This window comes from Mercenaria mercenaria, chromosome 5 (genome assembly GCF_021730395.1).
Source record: "Mercenaria mercenaria strain notata chromosome 5, MADL_Memer_1, whole genome shotgun sequence".
Classification (NCBI taxonomy): domain Eukaryota; kingdom Metazoa; phylum Mollusca; class Bivalvia; order Venerida; family Veneridae; genus Mercenaria; species Mercenaria mercenaria.
In genome coordinates this window covers 15875545-15894048 of record NC_069365.1, presented here as the reverse complement: position 1 = coordinate 15894048, position 18504 = coordinate 15875545, and the positions used below count along the sequence as shown (strand labels likewise).

The following is an 18504-nucleotide window of genomic DNA, read 5'->3' as shown; positions in this document are numbered from 1 at the left end:
TCTTTCATAAAGGATCAATTCTCAGATTCTGTCAGTTTAGGAAACATAACAGTTGGAACATCTTATCTCTTACACAAACTGTCTTCTAATTTCATTGAATTGCTATGTTCACTTTAAGAGTAATAATTAAATACGTTTCACTGAATTCAGAATAATCAATACGCAAATTTAAAATAATATTGAAACTGACCGAGTAGCCGGTCCCACTGCTAAATTTCAAGATTTCAGTAAAATGTTTCATTTCACAAAAATATTTCCGGTGAATATAGAGGAACTCACCATTTATCATACAATGAACGATCTTATTAACGGTTAAAATAAATGGGTTCAATAATTAGGTCACTTCGGATTTCAGTTTACGTCATTCATGCGCAGCAGGTTCAATTTAACCATTTATAAATAGTTTACGTTATGTAGCATAGAAGTATGTCAAAACATTAAATTCACAGGCGAACACAAATTAAAACTTATTTGTAGATACACGAGGACGTTGTCATATCAATTAAAGTCGCTTTCATTTGTAACTTAACCAGGTACATAACATTTGAATAGTTTGCTAGATTTTAGAATCTGCATAAATCAAAGTTGAACACTAATAAATTGTCACATTTCTAAGATTGTACCGGTTCGTCACGATGACAATTTTTACCGGTCAATCTTGGTCTGACAAAACTATATCATCATACAAGAATTAGGATATTTAACAATGTTATGATTTTTACAAAAATAAATCAGTTGGATTTCAGTTTTTTCTGTTACAAACTAAGATTTATAATTTTGTCTTTTGATAGTACCCGGGTGAATATTCCGACTTTGGTATTTATTTTCACCGTCACTGATGACTTGATTTATGATACAGACTTGGATTTACAGCAAACATAACATTGACGGAATTGTTTCCAATCTTAGCGGCGGTTGTGGTTTGGGGATCAGACTTATTAAACAACTGCTGAATAATAAGTAATAAATCTAAAAGCTCTTTTGCCTCAATAGGGCAGTTATAAGTATCTTGTACAAACTATCATATAGTTGACAGATTTTATTGCTTTCCTATATACGCTGAACATGTACCAGGTCGTCAATATGACATTTTTGGTTTAAGTTATTCAGATGCAGATAAGCAGCTCCTGATGTAGATCCATAGAGTTCGAACATTGTTACAATCTTAAATAAAAGTAGCAATTATACCTCGGTTACATACAATACAGCTATTGAATCATTAAAAAAAAAAAAAAAAAAAAAAAAAAAATCACTTACCGTTTACCTTAACAATGACCGATATCAACCCATCACATTATTTTCTTATAGTGTATGTTGTTTTGTGAAAGACGAATTTAACTTACATTACAGGCTTAAAATCCTATCCCGCTGCTATTCAATTAATTCTGTTGTGTATGCAACCATGATTATAATAGGCACGTACCACACTGTTGCACGCAAAACTAATGGTATTTCATATAGAATTATATATAAAATAGACTCTATTTTGACAGGTGTCACTGTTCATAGTCGGGATTTTCTTGCTTTTTCAGTTACGATTCAAGGTTAAAATGTAGAACGGGAGCAGGGCTTTAAATTAATTTCACAAACTGCACGGGTTTTTTATTTACATACGGGTCTCGTCATAAATAAACTGTTAGACGGCTGTCGAAATAATTGTGCTACCCGAGACAAGCGGGCTCTATCGACAAAGTTTTTAATAAAGGTCAAATGCGACTGCTTCCCGTGCACGATATACGAGGAATACGAGTTGAAAATATGTTAGACTTTGTTTATTGTATCATACTTTGGTTTGTTTATGTGAGCAAACGATTAACATACAAATTGTTCAAGTTTCAGACTTGTCCGTAGTTGAGAACAAATATGCGTATATAAAATTTCAAAACAATGAAATATGTATCTATCCCCCGTTATTTCAGAATTAAGGAGTAGAAATCGGGTCACAAATTTTTCTATAGGCGCAGACAAAATGTCTTCTGTATGTGCATTAATTATCTCAATTAATAGAGAAATGATCGTAAATTCAGGACTTCTACTCGTTAATCTGGAGTAAAATGTCAGTTTTTTTCTTTTTCTGCCGTTTCAGCCAAATCTTTAAAAGGGGAGCTTGTACTGTCTAATTGTTGATGCAAGTTATATCAAAATCATAGTTTTGGAAGTTGTAAGATTAGATTAGTAATATATGGCCTACCGCAAGTTAGTTTATTCAGGTGGCAAATTCATTATAATTAGGCTCGATATTGATGCTATGCCACATTTTGCTTCGGTCAGATGGAATACAGTATAAGAAAGTAGGACTACAGTTTTTTGGTGATTACATAAAAGATGCGATTTGTTAAAGAAGAGTTTGAAAGGCCGTAGAATTTTGGCGGATAAATTATAAATTTATTGTGGCGGTAAAATTCTGTCGGCCGTGGGGTGAGCGGATACGGTGTCTGTATGTTTGCATTCAAGTTGCGTACTTTGGGGTATCATATGTTTACCAGTTTGTGTTAACTGGATAGTAAAAGGTTTTGCCCTAGTACTTGGCGATTCCTAGTGTTGCGTGTGTTGCGTATGTTGCGTTGCTCTCAGTGGTGTCACTTTGCCTTGCCTTGCCTTGCCTTTCATTGACTCGTGTTGCGGTTTCGCTCATTCTCGGTGAAACCCGAAATGGGTGGAATGGTAGCTCGACGTTCAATTGAAATTGTTGTGTGTTTGCATTTGAGTGATACCTGTTATAAAGTGCAAAGTGTCTTGTGTTGCTTTGCTTTGAGTGACACCTGTTACAAAGTACAAAGTGTCTTGCGTTACTTTGCGTTGTTTGAGTGATACCTGTTACAAAGTACAAAGTGTCTTGCATTGCTTTGCCTTGTGGTCCGTTGTGTTATATTGCCTCGCTTTACATTGGCTAGGTTGTGCATTTGACCGCATCCCGGTGACACCCGGGCTGGGTTGGATTCACAATTCGAAGTTCGATGGATTGCGCAGTTCCGTTGTTTTTGCAAGCCTTGGGTTGGTGCGTCTGTTCTCCTCTCGGTCGACGGATTTTGCTGTGCTTTTAACGACTCTACACGGTGAGACCCTTGTTGAGTCATGAGCGGCCGATCAACTCCCAATATTGTCAATATACTTTTACTGAATTTAATTAAATTATTACAAAATGTATCATGCGTATGTTTAACTATCGTTGTAAGTATCAATGCATATCTTGATGAATAAAGAGTGTTGTATGAGATAATTGGTTTTTATTTTGAGTAATAAATAATGGAAATTATTTTAGAATTAAAATAATTTAATTTATTTTTTCTCAAACTGTTGCTCGTTAATTACCGTCTGCTAGTTTATTAAATTGTCGTCTGTTTCGTAGATAAACGTGTCATCGATATTGTTACACTTGGCTGATCTGAACTGGTTCCTATTGATACTGGTACCCAGTCGATATAATATAAATACCAATAATCTCGTGCAGTTCTCTCACATTTTGCTAGCTACACCGTCGGTAACGTCAAAACTACCCGCCCGCCACACCCCGTATTTATAGGAAACTTTCGAAACATAGAGCTTTGCATCTTTAATTTCGGGCTAGTATTGTAGTTTTAACAACTTGCTAGAATACTTTGTCAGTATTTTATATACACTTTACTGATCTATTTATGTTGATCTTACATCATCTGTGGAATGTTTTATGAAATTGGTTCAAAGTTGTAAAGGAAATTTGCATAAAGTCCATCTATTTAACAATAGCTAACGTTGATGTTTTAGTTCAAGTTAATTGTTATTGTCCACCCGGTCTTGACGACTGAGTTGTTAGGTACTGCCGTCTTTTTTACTTACAATTGCAGGGTTAAACCGTGCCAAAGTAAATTGATGAGGGTGATATACCGGAGAGCAATAACACTGCAGGAGATAACACATCCAGCCATCAAATGTATGACGGGGCTAGATGTCATCTTTTTACGTGACCAAGGACTTCCAAAGTGAGATGTTCATACCGTGTTATGAAGAAAAAACTGAGACATTTTGATGCAGTGTATATAAATTTTGTTATTTAAGAAAACGGTTTAGCATGGGCGTGACTATATTTGTATAAGACTCTCCAGTATAATTTGAAAGATTTTATACTTCTTTAAAAAGGCACGGGATAGTTCATTGATATTAATATACGTATTTCTAATATTAAAATATATAAACTAAATGTACAAGAAGACAATAGTGAAGTAATGAAATTATTAGAATAAGTTTCACTTTTTAAGTTAAATGTGTCGTATTGACATGAAATTCAAGGACAGGAAAATAATTATAGGAAGTATTGACTGTCGTAAATATTATTTTATGTGAACTTAAAAACTTTGTGATCACAGTTAGATATCTCTAAGAAAATTCTGCTATTATTTGTGGTAACAATTATTATGTAGGACACTGGCTTTTTAACTGTGACATTTGATAGACCTTAATATTAGTTTTTCTTCATCTTGTCATAATACTATAAGTAAAAGGTGTTTATTTATAATACTGGCTTGATGGATATTGTCGCTCATAATATATTGGCGGTAAAATTCTGTCGGCCGTGAGGTGAGCGGATACGGTGTCTGTATGTTTGCATTCAAGTTGCGTACTTTGGGGTATCATATGTTTACCAGTTTGTGTTAACTGGATAGTAAAAGGTTTTGCCCTAGTACTTGGCGATTCCTAGTGTTGCGTGTGTTGCGTATGTTGCGTTGCTCTCAGTGGGGTCACTTTGCCTTGCCTTGCCTTGCCTTTCATTGACTCGTGTTGCGGTTTCGCTCATTCTCGGTGAAACCCGAAATGGGTGGAATGGTAGCTCGACGTTCAATTGAAATTGTTGTGTGTTTGCATTTGAGTGATACCTGTTATAAAGTGCAAAGTGTCTTGTGTTGCTTTGCCTTTGAGTGACACCTGTTACAAAGTACAAAGTGTCTTGCGTTACTTTGCGTTGTTTGAGTGATACCTGTTACAAAGTACAAAGTGTCTTGCATTGCTTTGCCTTGTGGTCCGTTGTGTTATATTGCCTCGCTTTACATTGGCTAGGGTTGTGCATTTGACCGCATCCCGGTGACACCCGGGCTGGGTTGGATTCACAATTCGAAGTTCGATGGATTGCGCAGTTCCGTTGTTTTTGCAAGCCTTGGGTTGGTGCGTCTGTTCTCCTCTCGGTCGACGGATTTTGCTGTGCTTTTAACGACTCTACACGGTGAGACCCTTGTTGAGTCATGAGCGGCCGATCAACTCCCAATATTGTCAATATACTTTTACTGAATTTAATTAAATTATTACAAAATGTATCATGCGTATGTTTAACTATCGTTGTAAGTATCAATGCATATTCTTGATGAATAAAGAGTGTTGTATGAGATAATTGGTTTTTATTTTGAGTAATAAAATAATATCATAATTAACTTATATTTACTCGAGATTATGTTTGAGAGCTACATGTATTTGGTATTTCATGTTAACAATAGTGAACGAAAATCAGTCGTGGACACGGTCATGTCATACTATCCTAAATAAATGTGTTAATTACGCGTGATTAACAATGATAAACAGTCCAGTTTACCCAATTTTCAATTGTAAAAATTATAGCAGGTGCTAAAATGGACAATAGCAAAACTATAGATATAATTTACATTTTAGTCCGTTTGTATGGCACCGTTGTCTAGTTGTAATGCACTGTATGTCATAAACACCCAACTTGATTTGAATTAGTAGGCTAATATAACATTTTGTATTAATTATTTGAACATTTATTTAATATTAGTATTGATGCCTATTCACATAAAATGATGTCGAGCAAGGTAAGGGCTGCAACATATCTTATAATCATAATGTAGTGCTCTCCTAAAAAGGAAGATAGAAATAGCCGACAAAAAATAAACACAAATCACGTCATTCTTACCGATTTTGGCTTAGTTTAGGTTTAAACGCTGTGTTTCAACACTGTTTCAATTTCTGTAGGATAGGACCGGTACTAGACTCACAACAAAGATTCATGGTCGACCCGGAGCCCTTTTCAAACGTCAGTCAAAGAGTGTTCGCTGTACAAATTGTGTTCGTTATACAAAAATCGGTTATAAGGAATTAGTTCGCTATACGGATATAGGGAACCTCGGTTATAAGGAAGAATTTTTAGAGGTCCCAAGCTGTTCCTTATAAGCGAGGTTTACTGTACTTAGAATTTCAGGTTAAAGTTTTGATACACTTGCACTCTATCTCAGTTATTACTAAATGGATTTGATTCAAACTTAAAATAGTTGTTTCACCTTATCATCCACATCATATGACAAAAGGTGCATAACTCTGGCACCAATTTTTCATGAACCATGCACACTTTTACTTAGAATTTAAGGTTAATTATCCCCCGCCGATGAAATCGGGAGGGGGATATTGAAATGGTGTTGTCCGTATGTGTGTCCGTCCACAGCCATTTCTCAGTAACTAGCAGGTAGAATTTCATAAAACTTGAAATAAACATGGACCAACATACTGCGATGGTGCCCGTCAATTTTTTTTTTGGATTGGTCAATTTCCCTTAGAGTTATTGCCCTTGATTTAATGAAAAATCCACATCTGCAGCCATTTCTCAGTAATAAGCTGGTAGAATTTCATGAAACTTGAAATAAATATGAACCAACATACTTCGATGATGCCCGTAATTTTTTGTTTTAATTGGTCAATTTTCCTTAGAGTTATTGCCCTTGATTAAATGAAAATTCCATGTCCAGAGCCATATTGGTAGAATTTCATTAAACTTCTTTCATTCTTTTTCATGAACATTTATTTTAAACATGTGAAGTTGTGTACCCACACCTGGGCACCCCCTTGCCTTTGTCACCCTCCGCCCCCGAAAAAAATATATATTTAGTGATTTTTTTTTCATTTCTTATTTTAAATTTATTTGGAACTTTCCATGAATATTTATCAACATGCAAAGTTGTACCATTCCCCCACCTCGCTACCCAAGCCATGCCCACCGCCCCGATCATGCATCCCCCCCCCCCCACCCCCCTCCACAACATTTATTTTTCTTTCATTTTTGTCCATCAATATTTATAATCAACATGTGAAGTTTTGTACCCTCACCCGGTCTCCCCCCCCCCCCCCCCCCCCCCATTTTTCCATTCCTTTTTTTAAAAATGTTTAAACCTTCAACATCCACACCCACCCCGCTGCCAGCCATGTTCAAGATATCTTACTTGATTGTGCTCTCTTAAGAACATCTGTTCTTTTAAGTTCAAATGTTCAAATGTACATGTTGAATAGCAACGCTTGGTGCCAAACTACACAAAGACAATATTTCATTCTAGTTACACTTCAAGCTCACATTTCAAATAACTCCCATTTAATTCTTAAAGCTTAGCTTATTACAGTAAACATATTCCATTCAAAAAAATTTCATTACTCAGGATCAACAAAACATACACTTACTATGTACACTTAAAACATTCATTTTCTGTTAAATTGATTTTGACTAATGAAATTATTTGCTTCTTAGTAACTTTTTGCCGGATATATTCTTTTGCCATTCCTCACCACAAATCCTTTCAGTGGAGGGTACCAATTCATCGAATTTGCTTGTTTTGATGCATTTTCACTCTTATCGCAGTTATTACTAAATGGATTTAATTCAAATTTGAAGTAGTTGTACCACATCATCACCCACATCATATGACACAAGGTGCATAACTCTTGCACCAATATTTTATGAATTATGCCCCCTTTTTGCTTAGAATTATACTTATATAGTGTTTTGATACACTTTATCTTTACCTCTCTTATTACTTAATATTTTTGACACAGGCTCAAGCTATTGTGCAATATCTTCATCCACCATTTGAGTCATTAAACACTCTAGTAACAGCTCCAGTTCCTCAGATGTGCCCAGTCTGTGACAGCTCTTGTTTACCATTTTAGGTACAGACTGTATCAGATGCTGATGATGTTTACGTCCTAGCTGAAAATACACCTAAACCACCACCACGTTCTGATAGCCATGGTGACCAACCGAAGGTAAGTCTGAACCCACATCTGCGTTCTGGTTGTCATGGTGACCAACCAATGGTATTTGTCTGAACCCACCTCCTTGTTTTAATAGTCATGTTGAACCAGAGGTAAGTCTTTTAGCTTATTCTTACCATTTATGGTAAGAAGTTGCCATCAGTTTTTTGTGTTTTTTTCTGTAGAACAGTACAGATGAACATTTTAATCAGGTGTAGTCCTTGCAGTCAAACTATAGTTCATTTTAGTAAATTTATTTGGTCTTATATTTCATTCACATTTGCATTAATTTTTCTCTTATATTGAACCTTATATCCAGGGTGAAATTTGATTCTTTTTATGACCCCATTCAAAGAAGTGGGGGTATATTGCTCTCCACGTAGTATTATTTGATAATATTGATCGGTTGGTCGGTAGAGCAAATGGTTTCCACCTAGTAACTTGAGAACTACTTGACCAAGAACATTCAAACTTGGTAGCATGATGAACTTATAAAGTAGTTGACCCTTATAGCTTTTGGGGAATGTAAGTCAAAGGTCCATTTTAAATTGAAAACCACTTGACGGAGTATCTTCAAACTTGATAGCTTGATTAGGCTTGTGAAGTAAATGACACCAATGGCTTTTTTTTAGCTCACCTGAACCAAAGGTTCTCTATTAGTATAGGTAGGTGGTCTGGCATCCATCATTTTCACTTAAGCATCTTCTCCTCTGAAAGTACTGGTCAGAGTTACACCAAACTTGGTCATTAGCATCCTGGCATGGCCCTCTATCAAGTTTGTTCAAATGGTTCATGCCACAGCTAAAAATAGGAAAACCTTTAAAAAGCTTTTCACATGAACTGCTTGGATTTTCATTAAACTTGATCTGTAGCATCATTATAATGTCTTGTCACAAGTTTGTTCAAAGTGGGGGCACTTGGCCCCTTTTATGGGCCACAAGAGACAATATTAGAAATACCTTTAAATGACTTCTTCTGATGCACCGCTCGAAAGATTTTTATCAAACTTGGTATGTATCATCATTATAACTTCCTCTCAGAAGTTTTTCAATTGGGGACACTTGGCCTCTTTTCTGGGCTGCTATATCTAAAAATTAGAAATGCCTATAAACGACTTGTTCTCATGAACCACTAGAATGATCTTCATCAAAGTTTGTCTGTAGCTTCATTATAAGGTCCTCTCCCAATTTTGTTCAAATTGATTAGTGGCCACTAAAATTAAAAATAGAAATGCCTTAAAAAGGCTTTTTCTCATGAACCACTCACTGGATTTTCATCAAATTTGATTAATAGCATTATTATAAGGTCCTCTACCAAATGTGTTCAAATGGGGGCACTCATAATGGCCCTAACTAAAGGTATAAATGCCTTTAAACAACTTCTTCTCGCGAACCACATAGTGAATCTTCATAAAATTTGATCTGTAGCATCATTATAAGGTTCTCCCAATTTCATTCAAATGGGGGCACTTGGCCCCTTTTAGGGGCCACTTGAGCCAAAATAATAAATTCCTTATATTTTTTTATATTTTTTTAATTCTTAAATTTCCTTTAAATAAGTTCTTGTCATGAACCACTAGAAGGATCCTCATCAAAGTTGGTTTGTGGCATTATTATAAGGTCCTCTCCCAATTTTGTTCACATTTGGGCACTTGGCCCCTTGTAGGGGCCACTAAGGGCCACTAAAACTAAAAAAGGAAAATGACTTCTACTTATGAGCTGCCAGGTGGATCGTCATCAAACTTGGTCTATAGCATCATTATGAGGTCTTCTCTCAAAGTTTTACAAATGGGTGCAGTCGGTCCCCATTTTAGGGGCCACTAGAACAAAAATGTAAATGCCTTAAAAAGACTTCTTCTCATGAACTGCTCGATGGATTTTCATCAAACATGATTTGTAGCATAATAGTAAGGCCCTTTACCAAATATTTATACCCCCACCAAACATGTTTGAGGGGGGTATATAGGAGTCAGTTTTGTCGCGTCCCGTCCCGTCCCGTCCCGTCGCATCCCGAAATCTATTATCTCAGTTATTACCAAATGGATTTGATTCAAACTTAAAATAGTTGTTCCACCTTATCACCCACATCATGTGACACAAGGTGCATAACTCTTGACACCAAGTTTTCATGAATTATGTCCCTTTTTACTTAGAATTTAAGGTTAATTTTGTTGTATTTTCACTATATCTCAGTTATTACTAAATGGATTTGATTCAAACTTAAAATAGATGTTCCACCTCATCACCCACATCATGTGACACAAGGTGCATAACTCTGACACCATTTTTTTATGAATTATGCCCCTTTTTACTTAGAATTTAAGGTTGATTTTGATGTATTTTCACTATATCTCAGTTACTACTGAATGGATTTGATTCAAGCTTAAAATAGATGTTCCACCTCATCACCCACATCATGTGCCCACATCATGTGACACAAGGTGCATAACTCTGACACCAAGTTTTCATGAATTATGTCCCTTTTTACTTAGAATTTAAGGTTAATTTTGTTGCATTTTCACTACATCTCAGTTATTACTAAATGGATTTGATTCAAACTTAAAATAGTTGTTCCACCTCATCACCCAGATGATGTGACATAAGGTGCTTAACTCTGACATAAATTTTTTATGAATTATGTCCCCTTTTACTTTAAATTTAAGGTTGATTTTGATGTATTTTCACTATATCTCAATTATTACAAAATGGATTTGATTCAAACTTAAAATAGATGTTCCACCTCATCACCCACATCATGTGACACAAGGTGCATAACTCTGACACCAATTTTTCATGAATTATGCCCCTTTTTACTTAGAATTTAAGGTTAATTTTGATGTATTTTCAATATATCTCAGTTACTACTGAATGGATTTGATTCAGACTTAAAATAGATGTTCCACCTCATCACCCACATCATGTGACACAAGGTGCATAACTCTGACACTAATTTTTCTTGAATTGTGTCCCCTTTTACCTTGAATTTAAGGTTAATTTTGATGTATTTTCACTATATCTCATTCTGATTGGCTTAGAGCTAAAGGGAAGTAACCTTTTTTTAACTTTTGTACTTAGTTTCTTCCCCTTAAATTCCAGGAATTAGTCTATTTTTAGAAATCCTATTTTTTAGATTTTTAATATTTTAGGTATTTTTCTAACTTTTTAGCTCACCTATCACAAAGTGACAAGGTGAGCTTTTGTGATCGCGCGGTGTCCGTCGTCCATCCGTCCGTCCGTCCGTAAACTTTTGCTTGTGACCACTCTACAGGTCATATTTTGCATGGGATCTTTATGAAAGTTGGTCAGAATGTTCACCTTGATGATATCTAGGTCAAGTTCGAAACTGGGTCACGTGCCTTCAAAAACTAGGTCAGTAGGTCTAAAAATAGAAAAACCTTGTGACCTCTCTAGAGGCCATAATTTTCAATGGATCTTCATGAAAATTAGTCAGAATGTTCATCTTGATGATATCTAGGTCAAGTTTGAAACTGGGTCACGTGCGGTCAAAAACTAGGTCAGTAGGTCTAAAAATAGAAAAACCTTGTGACCTCTCTAGAGGCCATATATTTCACAAGATCTTCATGAAAGTTGGTCAGAACGTTCACCTTGATGATATCTAGGTCAAGTTCGAAACTGGGTCACGTTCCATCAAAAACTAGGTCAGTAGGTCAAATAATAGAAAAACCTTGTGACCTCTCTAAAGGTCACATTTATCATGGGATATGTATGAAAGTTGGTCTGAATGTTCATCTTGATGATATCTAGGTCAAGTTCGAAACTGGGTCACGTGCGGTCAAAAACTAGGTCAGTAGGTCTAAAAATAGAAAAACCTTGTGACCTTTCTAGAGGCCATATATTTCACAAGATCTTCATGAAAATTGATCAGAACGTTCACCTTGATGATATCTAGGTCAGGTTCGAAACTGGGTCACGTACCATCAAAAACTAGGTCAGTAGGTCAAATAATAGAAAAACCTTGTGACCTCTCTAGAGTCCATATATTTCACAAGATCTTCATGAAAGTTGGTCAGAACGCTCACCTTGATGATATCTAGGTCAAGTTTGGAACTGGGTCACGTGCCGTCAAAAACTAGGTCAGTAGGTCAACTAATAGAAAAACTTTGTGACCTCTCTAAAGGCAATATTTTTCATGGGATCTGCATGAAAGTTGGTCTGAATGTTCATCTTGATGATATCTAGGTCAAGTTCGAAACTGGATCACGTGCGGTCAAAAACTAGGTCAGTAGGTCTAAAAATAGAAAAACCTTGTGACCTTTCTAGAGGCCATATATTTCACAAGATCTTCATGAAAATTGGTCAGAACGTTCACCTTGATGATATCTAGATCAAATTTGAAACTGGGTCACGTGCCATCAAAAACTAGGTCAGTAGGTCAAATAATAGAAAAACCTTGTGACCTCTCTAAAGGCCATATTTTTCATGGGATCTGTATGAAAGTTGGTCTGAATGTTCATCTTGATGATATCTAGGTCTAGTTCGAAACTGGGTCACGTGCGGTCAAAAACTAGGTCAGTAGGTCTAAAAATAGAAAAACCTTGTGACCTCTTTTGAGGCCATATATTTTATGAAATCTTCATGAAAATTTGTCAGAATGTTCACCTTGATGATATCTAAGTCAAGTTCGAAAGTGGGTCACGTGCCTTCAAAAACTAGGTCAGTAGGTCAAATAATAGAAAAACCTTGTGACCTCTCTAGAGGCCATATTTTCCATGGGATCTGTATGAAAGTTGGTCTGAATGTTCATCTTGATGATATCTAGGTCAGGTTTGAAAGTGGGTCACGTGCCATCAAAAACTAGGTCAGTAGGTCAAATAATAGAAAAACCTTGTGACCTCTCTAAAGGCCATATTTTTCAATGGATATTCATGAAAGTTGGTCTGAATGTTTATCTTGATGATGTCTAGGTCAAATTTGAAACTGGGTCAACTGCGATCAAAAACTAGGTCAGTAGGTCTTGAAATAGAAAAACCTTGTGACCTGTCTAGAGGCCATACCCTTGAATGGATCTTCATGAAAATTGGTCAGAATGTTCACCTTGATGATATCTAGGTCAAGTTTGAAACTGGGTCACGTGCCTTAAAAAACTAGGTCAATAGGTCAAATAATAGAAAAACCTTGTGACCTCTCTAGAGACGATATTTTTCAATGGATCTTCATGAAAATTGGTCAGAATTTTTATCTTGATAATATCTAGGTCAAGTTCAAAACTGGGTCACATGAGCTCAAAAACTAGGTCACTATGTCAAATAATAGAAAAAACGACGTCATACTCAAAACTGGATCATGTGGGAAGAGGTGAGCGATTCAGGACCATCATGGTCCTCTTGTTTATTATAAGTCCTATGTAAAAAGTAAAAACATTTTTCTGTGGTAACATGGGTCGGTAAGACACTTTTTTGTATTCACTTTTAGTGTATCTCTAATATTAGAGATTTAATATATTTACTAGTATTACTATACTAGTATTATACTAGTATTACTTATATGTGGAAGCCCAGGATGAAGTACTCCAAAGTATTTTTAAGATTCCTTATGGTTGCCATTCTTCTGTGACAAGACCGTATGGTGGGGGTATGAGTCACTCCTGTGACAGTTCTAGTTTCAATTGGGGACACCTGGACCCTTTTAGGGGCTGCTAGAGCTAAAACTAGACATACCTTTAAACAACTTCTAATGAATGGCTAGATTGATTTTCACGAGACTTGGTTTTTAGGATCATTGTAAGGTCCTCTTTCAAATTTGTTCAAATGGGGGGCAGTTGGCCCCTTTTAGGGGTTGCTAGGGCTAAAAGTAAAAATACATTTTAATGACTACTTATCGTGAACCACTCAGTGGATCTTCATCAAACCAGGTCTAAGGCATCAATATAAGGTCCTCTCATAAATTTGTTCAGTTTGGGGTGTTTGGCCCCTTTTAGGGTCAGATGGTTAAGTTCCGTTTCAGGTGAGCGACTTAGGCCCATTTGGACCTCTTGTTGTTTTTTTTTTTCTTTATTTTGATACTTTATGTTTAGTGCCAGTTGTACATGTTTTGTCTTCCAGTTTTCATGAACAATTACTTCTAACAGCTTGTAACTGAAGCCACTTGGCCAAATTTATTCCAACTCTGCAGGAATGATCCTTGTAGGACAATTTATCAGATTTTCTGCTCTTGTTTCCTGTTATTATTATTGATAGTTATTTTGCTGTTGTAACTGCATGCCCATTCTTTTGTAAGGTACCCCTTGAATACAGAAAAAGTTCAAAGACTGGCATAACACAATTGTTTTGTTTTTTTAAAGGCTTTTTGGCGTACATTTTGTCAAAGTTATGCCCCATTTTCAACTTAGAAAATATCATTAAAGCAAGTATTAGGTAGAAGATCCTCAAATAATCGAAAGTGCTGTCATTAGTCATTATACAGCTCTTTTATAACAGATCGATACATACATGCATATAAAATACTTGTGATGCTGATTTACATGATTGTGTGTTATGCAGTTTTGATTGTTTCCAAGATGTCTAAATGCCACTAAGAAAAAAAAAAGGTTATAAAATTGATTGCTTACTGTTATAATTGTTTCAGAGATGTCTATGATTGTTTACAAAATCTTATTAAACAGGTATATCAAGGTTGAAAACCTGGTTGATTACATTGCAATTTTTGTGGCAGGAGGGCAGATGAACACACAACATTAAGACATTAAGATTTTCATTTCTGCTAGATAACTTTAGTTTTTGGTTGAGATATTGAGATGAAACTTAGTCTATAGGTAGCTTATAGTAAGATCAAGGTAGAAATTGCATATGTGGGTCAATGGAATCAAGGTCAAATTGTAGTGGTCTAAGGTGTTGTATGTTGTACCTGTTTTGAATGGAAAATTTTTCGAATGGAGTTGATTATCGTCCGGCGTCTGTCCGTCCGGCGTCTGGCCAAACTTTCCTTTAAACAGCATCTCCTCTGAAATTATTTGGTGGAAGTTGATGAAACTTGGCCTGGATGTTCTTTGGGTGATCCTCTTCCAAAATTGTTCTAAAAAGGGGCTGCAAGGGCTAAAAATAGAAAAATCTTTAAAAGACCTTTCCTCTTAAACTGCTGGTCTGATTTTGAAATAATTTCACGCAAATGATCCTTGTGTGATCTTCTACCAAGTTTATTCAAATTATTTTGATTCGTCTAAAAACATTGCCACCAGGGGACGTGGTCACTTTTCCCTATATGTATGTAGTGGAAACTTTAAAAATCTTGTATGAAACTGCTAGCCCGATTTTGAAATAATTTCACACAAATGGTCCTTGTGTGATCCTCAAACAAGAGTGTTCAAATTATTTTAATTCCTCAAAAAACATGGCTGCCAGAAGGCGTGGTCAGTTTTCCCTGTATGTATATAATGGAAACTTTGAAAATCTTGTGTGAAACTGCTGGCCCGATTTTGAAATAAGTTCACACAAATCATCCTTGTGGGACCTTCTACCAAGATTTTCAAATTATTTGGTTTGTCAGAAAGCATGGTCACCAGGGGATGTGGCCATTTTTCCCTCTATGTATATATTGGAAACTTATAAAATGTTCTTGTCAGAAGCAGCAGGTCCAATTTTAAAATGATTTTACATAAATGTATCTTGGGTCACCTTTTACCAAGAATGTACAAATTATACTGTTTCATCAAAAAGTATTGCCACTAGGAGGTGTGGTCACTTTACCCCTTACTTATGTAGTGCCCTGCCCCCCACATACACCCAGACCTCAACATGCATAACACAGTACCTGCCTGTATATATTAAGTAGAAACTTTTAACTGTTAAAGCAAGCAACTAAACTCAGTTGAGTAATATAGGGCCATCATGGCCCTCTTGTTCAGTAGGAAGGTCAAGGTCGTATTGACATTTTGACTAAAATGGGATTTTACCTGAGCCAGGTGAGCATTTGTGACCACTTGATGTCCATCATCCGTCTGTCAAGAATTTCTAAAAACTACTAGGCAGATTTACACCAAACTTCACAGGAATGATCCTTTGATGCCCCCTTTCAAAATTGCCCAAAGAATTAAAATCCATTCAGAACTGTTGTTGCAAGGCAACCACAAAGAAAATCTTAAAAAATCTTCTCAGAAACTGTTAGCAGGATTTTAAGAATATATTATAGAAATGATCTCTAGGTGACTAGGTGACCATCTACCAAAATTGATTAAGCTGTTCTATTTCGGAAAAAAACCTGCCCTCGGTGCGGGGTGGGGGGGGGGGGGGGGGGGCTTATTTTCCCTCAGTGGCTATATTGTAAATTTCAAAAATCTTCAAAACCACAAGGCAGATTTACACCAAACTTCACAGAAATGATCCTTGGCTAGCCCCCTTCAAAATTGCCCAAAAAGTTAAACTCCATTCAGAACTGTAGTTACCATGGCAACCAAAAGGGAAATCTTCAGAAATCAACTTCTCAGAACCTGTTTGCCAGATTTCAAAAATATTATGTAGAAATAATCTCTAGGTGACTTTTTACCAAAACAAGGCCACCAGGGGGTTGGGGATTATTTTCCCAATATGACTATATTAAAAAATTTTCTTCTATGAAGCCTGAAGACCTAGAGCTTAGGTATTTGGTATGTGGCATTGTCAAGTATACTTTTACAAGAGTGGTCTGTTAGTGGTCCCTTGAATGCTACAATAGAGTTCTTTAGGAAGAACATAAAAGAAATGTTCTTCTCTGAAAACCGAGAGGCACAGAGACTTAAGATATTTTTACATGTGGCATTGTTAGTTGTTCTTTATAACTTTGTTCAAACCATTTAAGCCCTGCCCGGGGTCACTTTGTTTTTCTATGAATTATTTAGGAAAAAAATAATTAAAAAATTATCTGATCATATTTCTGGACGGTTTAAATATTAAGTACTTTAATGACCTAAGAAATAGGGGTCACTTTACTGTAACCTTAACTACTGACCTACTTCCTTGCCCATGAATGTGCATATCTGACTTACTTCTTATTATTTTGTATCAAGTTTGAACCATTTGAAAACATTGTAGCTCATATTATCTGGTGAGCGTTCAGGGTAATCATACCCTTTGTTTAGTGAGTGCTGGAGATAGTTGGGGTCTATGCGTATTGCTTATTCTCTATGGTCAGTAGATGATCATTATTGTTTTGCAGGCTAAAGGTCAAGGTCACAGTGACCTTGAGACTTAAATTGTTTAGGATGTGTGGCTGGGGAATGCCTAGGCCTACAGTGGTCACACTTCATAGTATGCTTATTGATGGCTAGTTGATGAACCCCAATGTGTTTTAGGTCATTAGGTCAAAGGTCAAAGTAACAGCAGATTGCACACCCAGTTACCTTTGATAGGCCATGGTTGGGGGCATATGTGTTTCACTTTTGATTTTGCTTTCAGTATGTGTATGTTCTTTTTTCCCTTGTAGAATCAGTCAGAGGCTGATGATATCACTGAGCCCTCTGGCAAGCCAATACCACCACCTAGATCTGATAGCAAGGGCCATAAACCAAAAGTACGACACATGGTTGACATTTTTGGGAGGGTATGAATGGACGAAACATTCTCTTGGGACACCAGATGGGAGTACTTGCTGACATGTAGGGGATTTAGTGAATGGTGACTTGGCTGTCTCATTAAAGCTTCAACTACAGATAGTCACTCATGGTGGGAGGTAGGGTGTTTATGGAAATATATTTTATATCTTGCATATGTTGACTATTTTTATCGCTTTGTAAACACCCCAAGGAATGTATATGAGTTGCACTGGCTTGTCTGGATGTTTGTCTGCCTCTTAGCAATTTCCACTCAACAACTGATGAATACTGTTCCTTGTAATTTGTAAACTTAGTCGGTACATTCCTTATGGGCATCACATGACCCCTATTGATTTCTAGGCCAGTTGGTCAAAGATCAAGGTAAAAGAGGCTTTTGATACAATAACTGTTCCTGCTCAGTTTCCTGAGGTCTTGGTTAAAGGTTATCAATATTGGCTAAATGTTACTATTAGCTTTTGGGAGCCGGTTGACCTCATTTGATAGTTGAGGTCAGTGTGTCATGACTCTGGGGCTGCTGCTGCTCAGCACTCCATCTACAGCTCAGTGTCTGGAGAACGCCTTTACTTATATCCTCAATTTTAGCAGGCACATTGCTAATGGACAGAGCATGACACCAGGTCCTAGTGATTTTGAGATCAGGTTAAAGGTCAAGGTCATAGTGACTATTAGTACAAAAAGCATTTCAATATATCTTTGGAGAATGCCTTTACCTACAACCCTCAAACTTGGCAGGCACATTGCAGTAAATGAACGTTTTTAATTTTAAGATCAGTAGTACAAAGGTTAAAGTGTTAAGTGATGCATTCCATTTTGCTGGATGTCTGGTAAAGAGGAATATTTCCTACATGATAGTTTGCACAGACAGGTAATTAGGTGGAAAAATCATGAGTTATGCACATGTGGTTATGGGTTTTGTGGTCTCTGATCTGATGTAGTGATGACTGCAATTTAACTTTGATTTTTAGC

General features: G+C 36.4%; 1 protein-coding gene across 1 annotated transcript in view; it reads left to right on the top strand.

The window, feature by feature from the left end:
- Window positions 1-17549, top strand: part of LOC128556889 (uncharacterized) — a 61625-nt gene extending 44076 nt beyond the window's left edge. Inside the window, exons 3-4 of the mRNA XM_053542773.1 lie at window positions 7912-8007; window positions 17409-17549. Of these exons, the coding sequence (XP_053398748.1) occupies window positions 7912-8007; window positions 17409-17531 (219 nt within the window). The 3' untranslated portion in view covers window positions 17532-17549. The remainder of the gene's footprint in view (window positions 1-7911; window positions 8008-17408) is intronic.
- The last annotated feature ends 955 nt before the right edge of the window (window positions 17550-18504 follow it).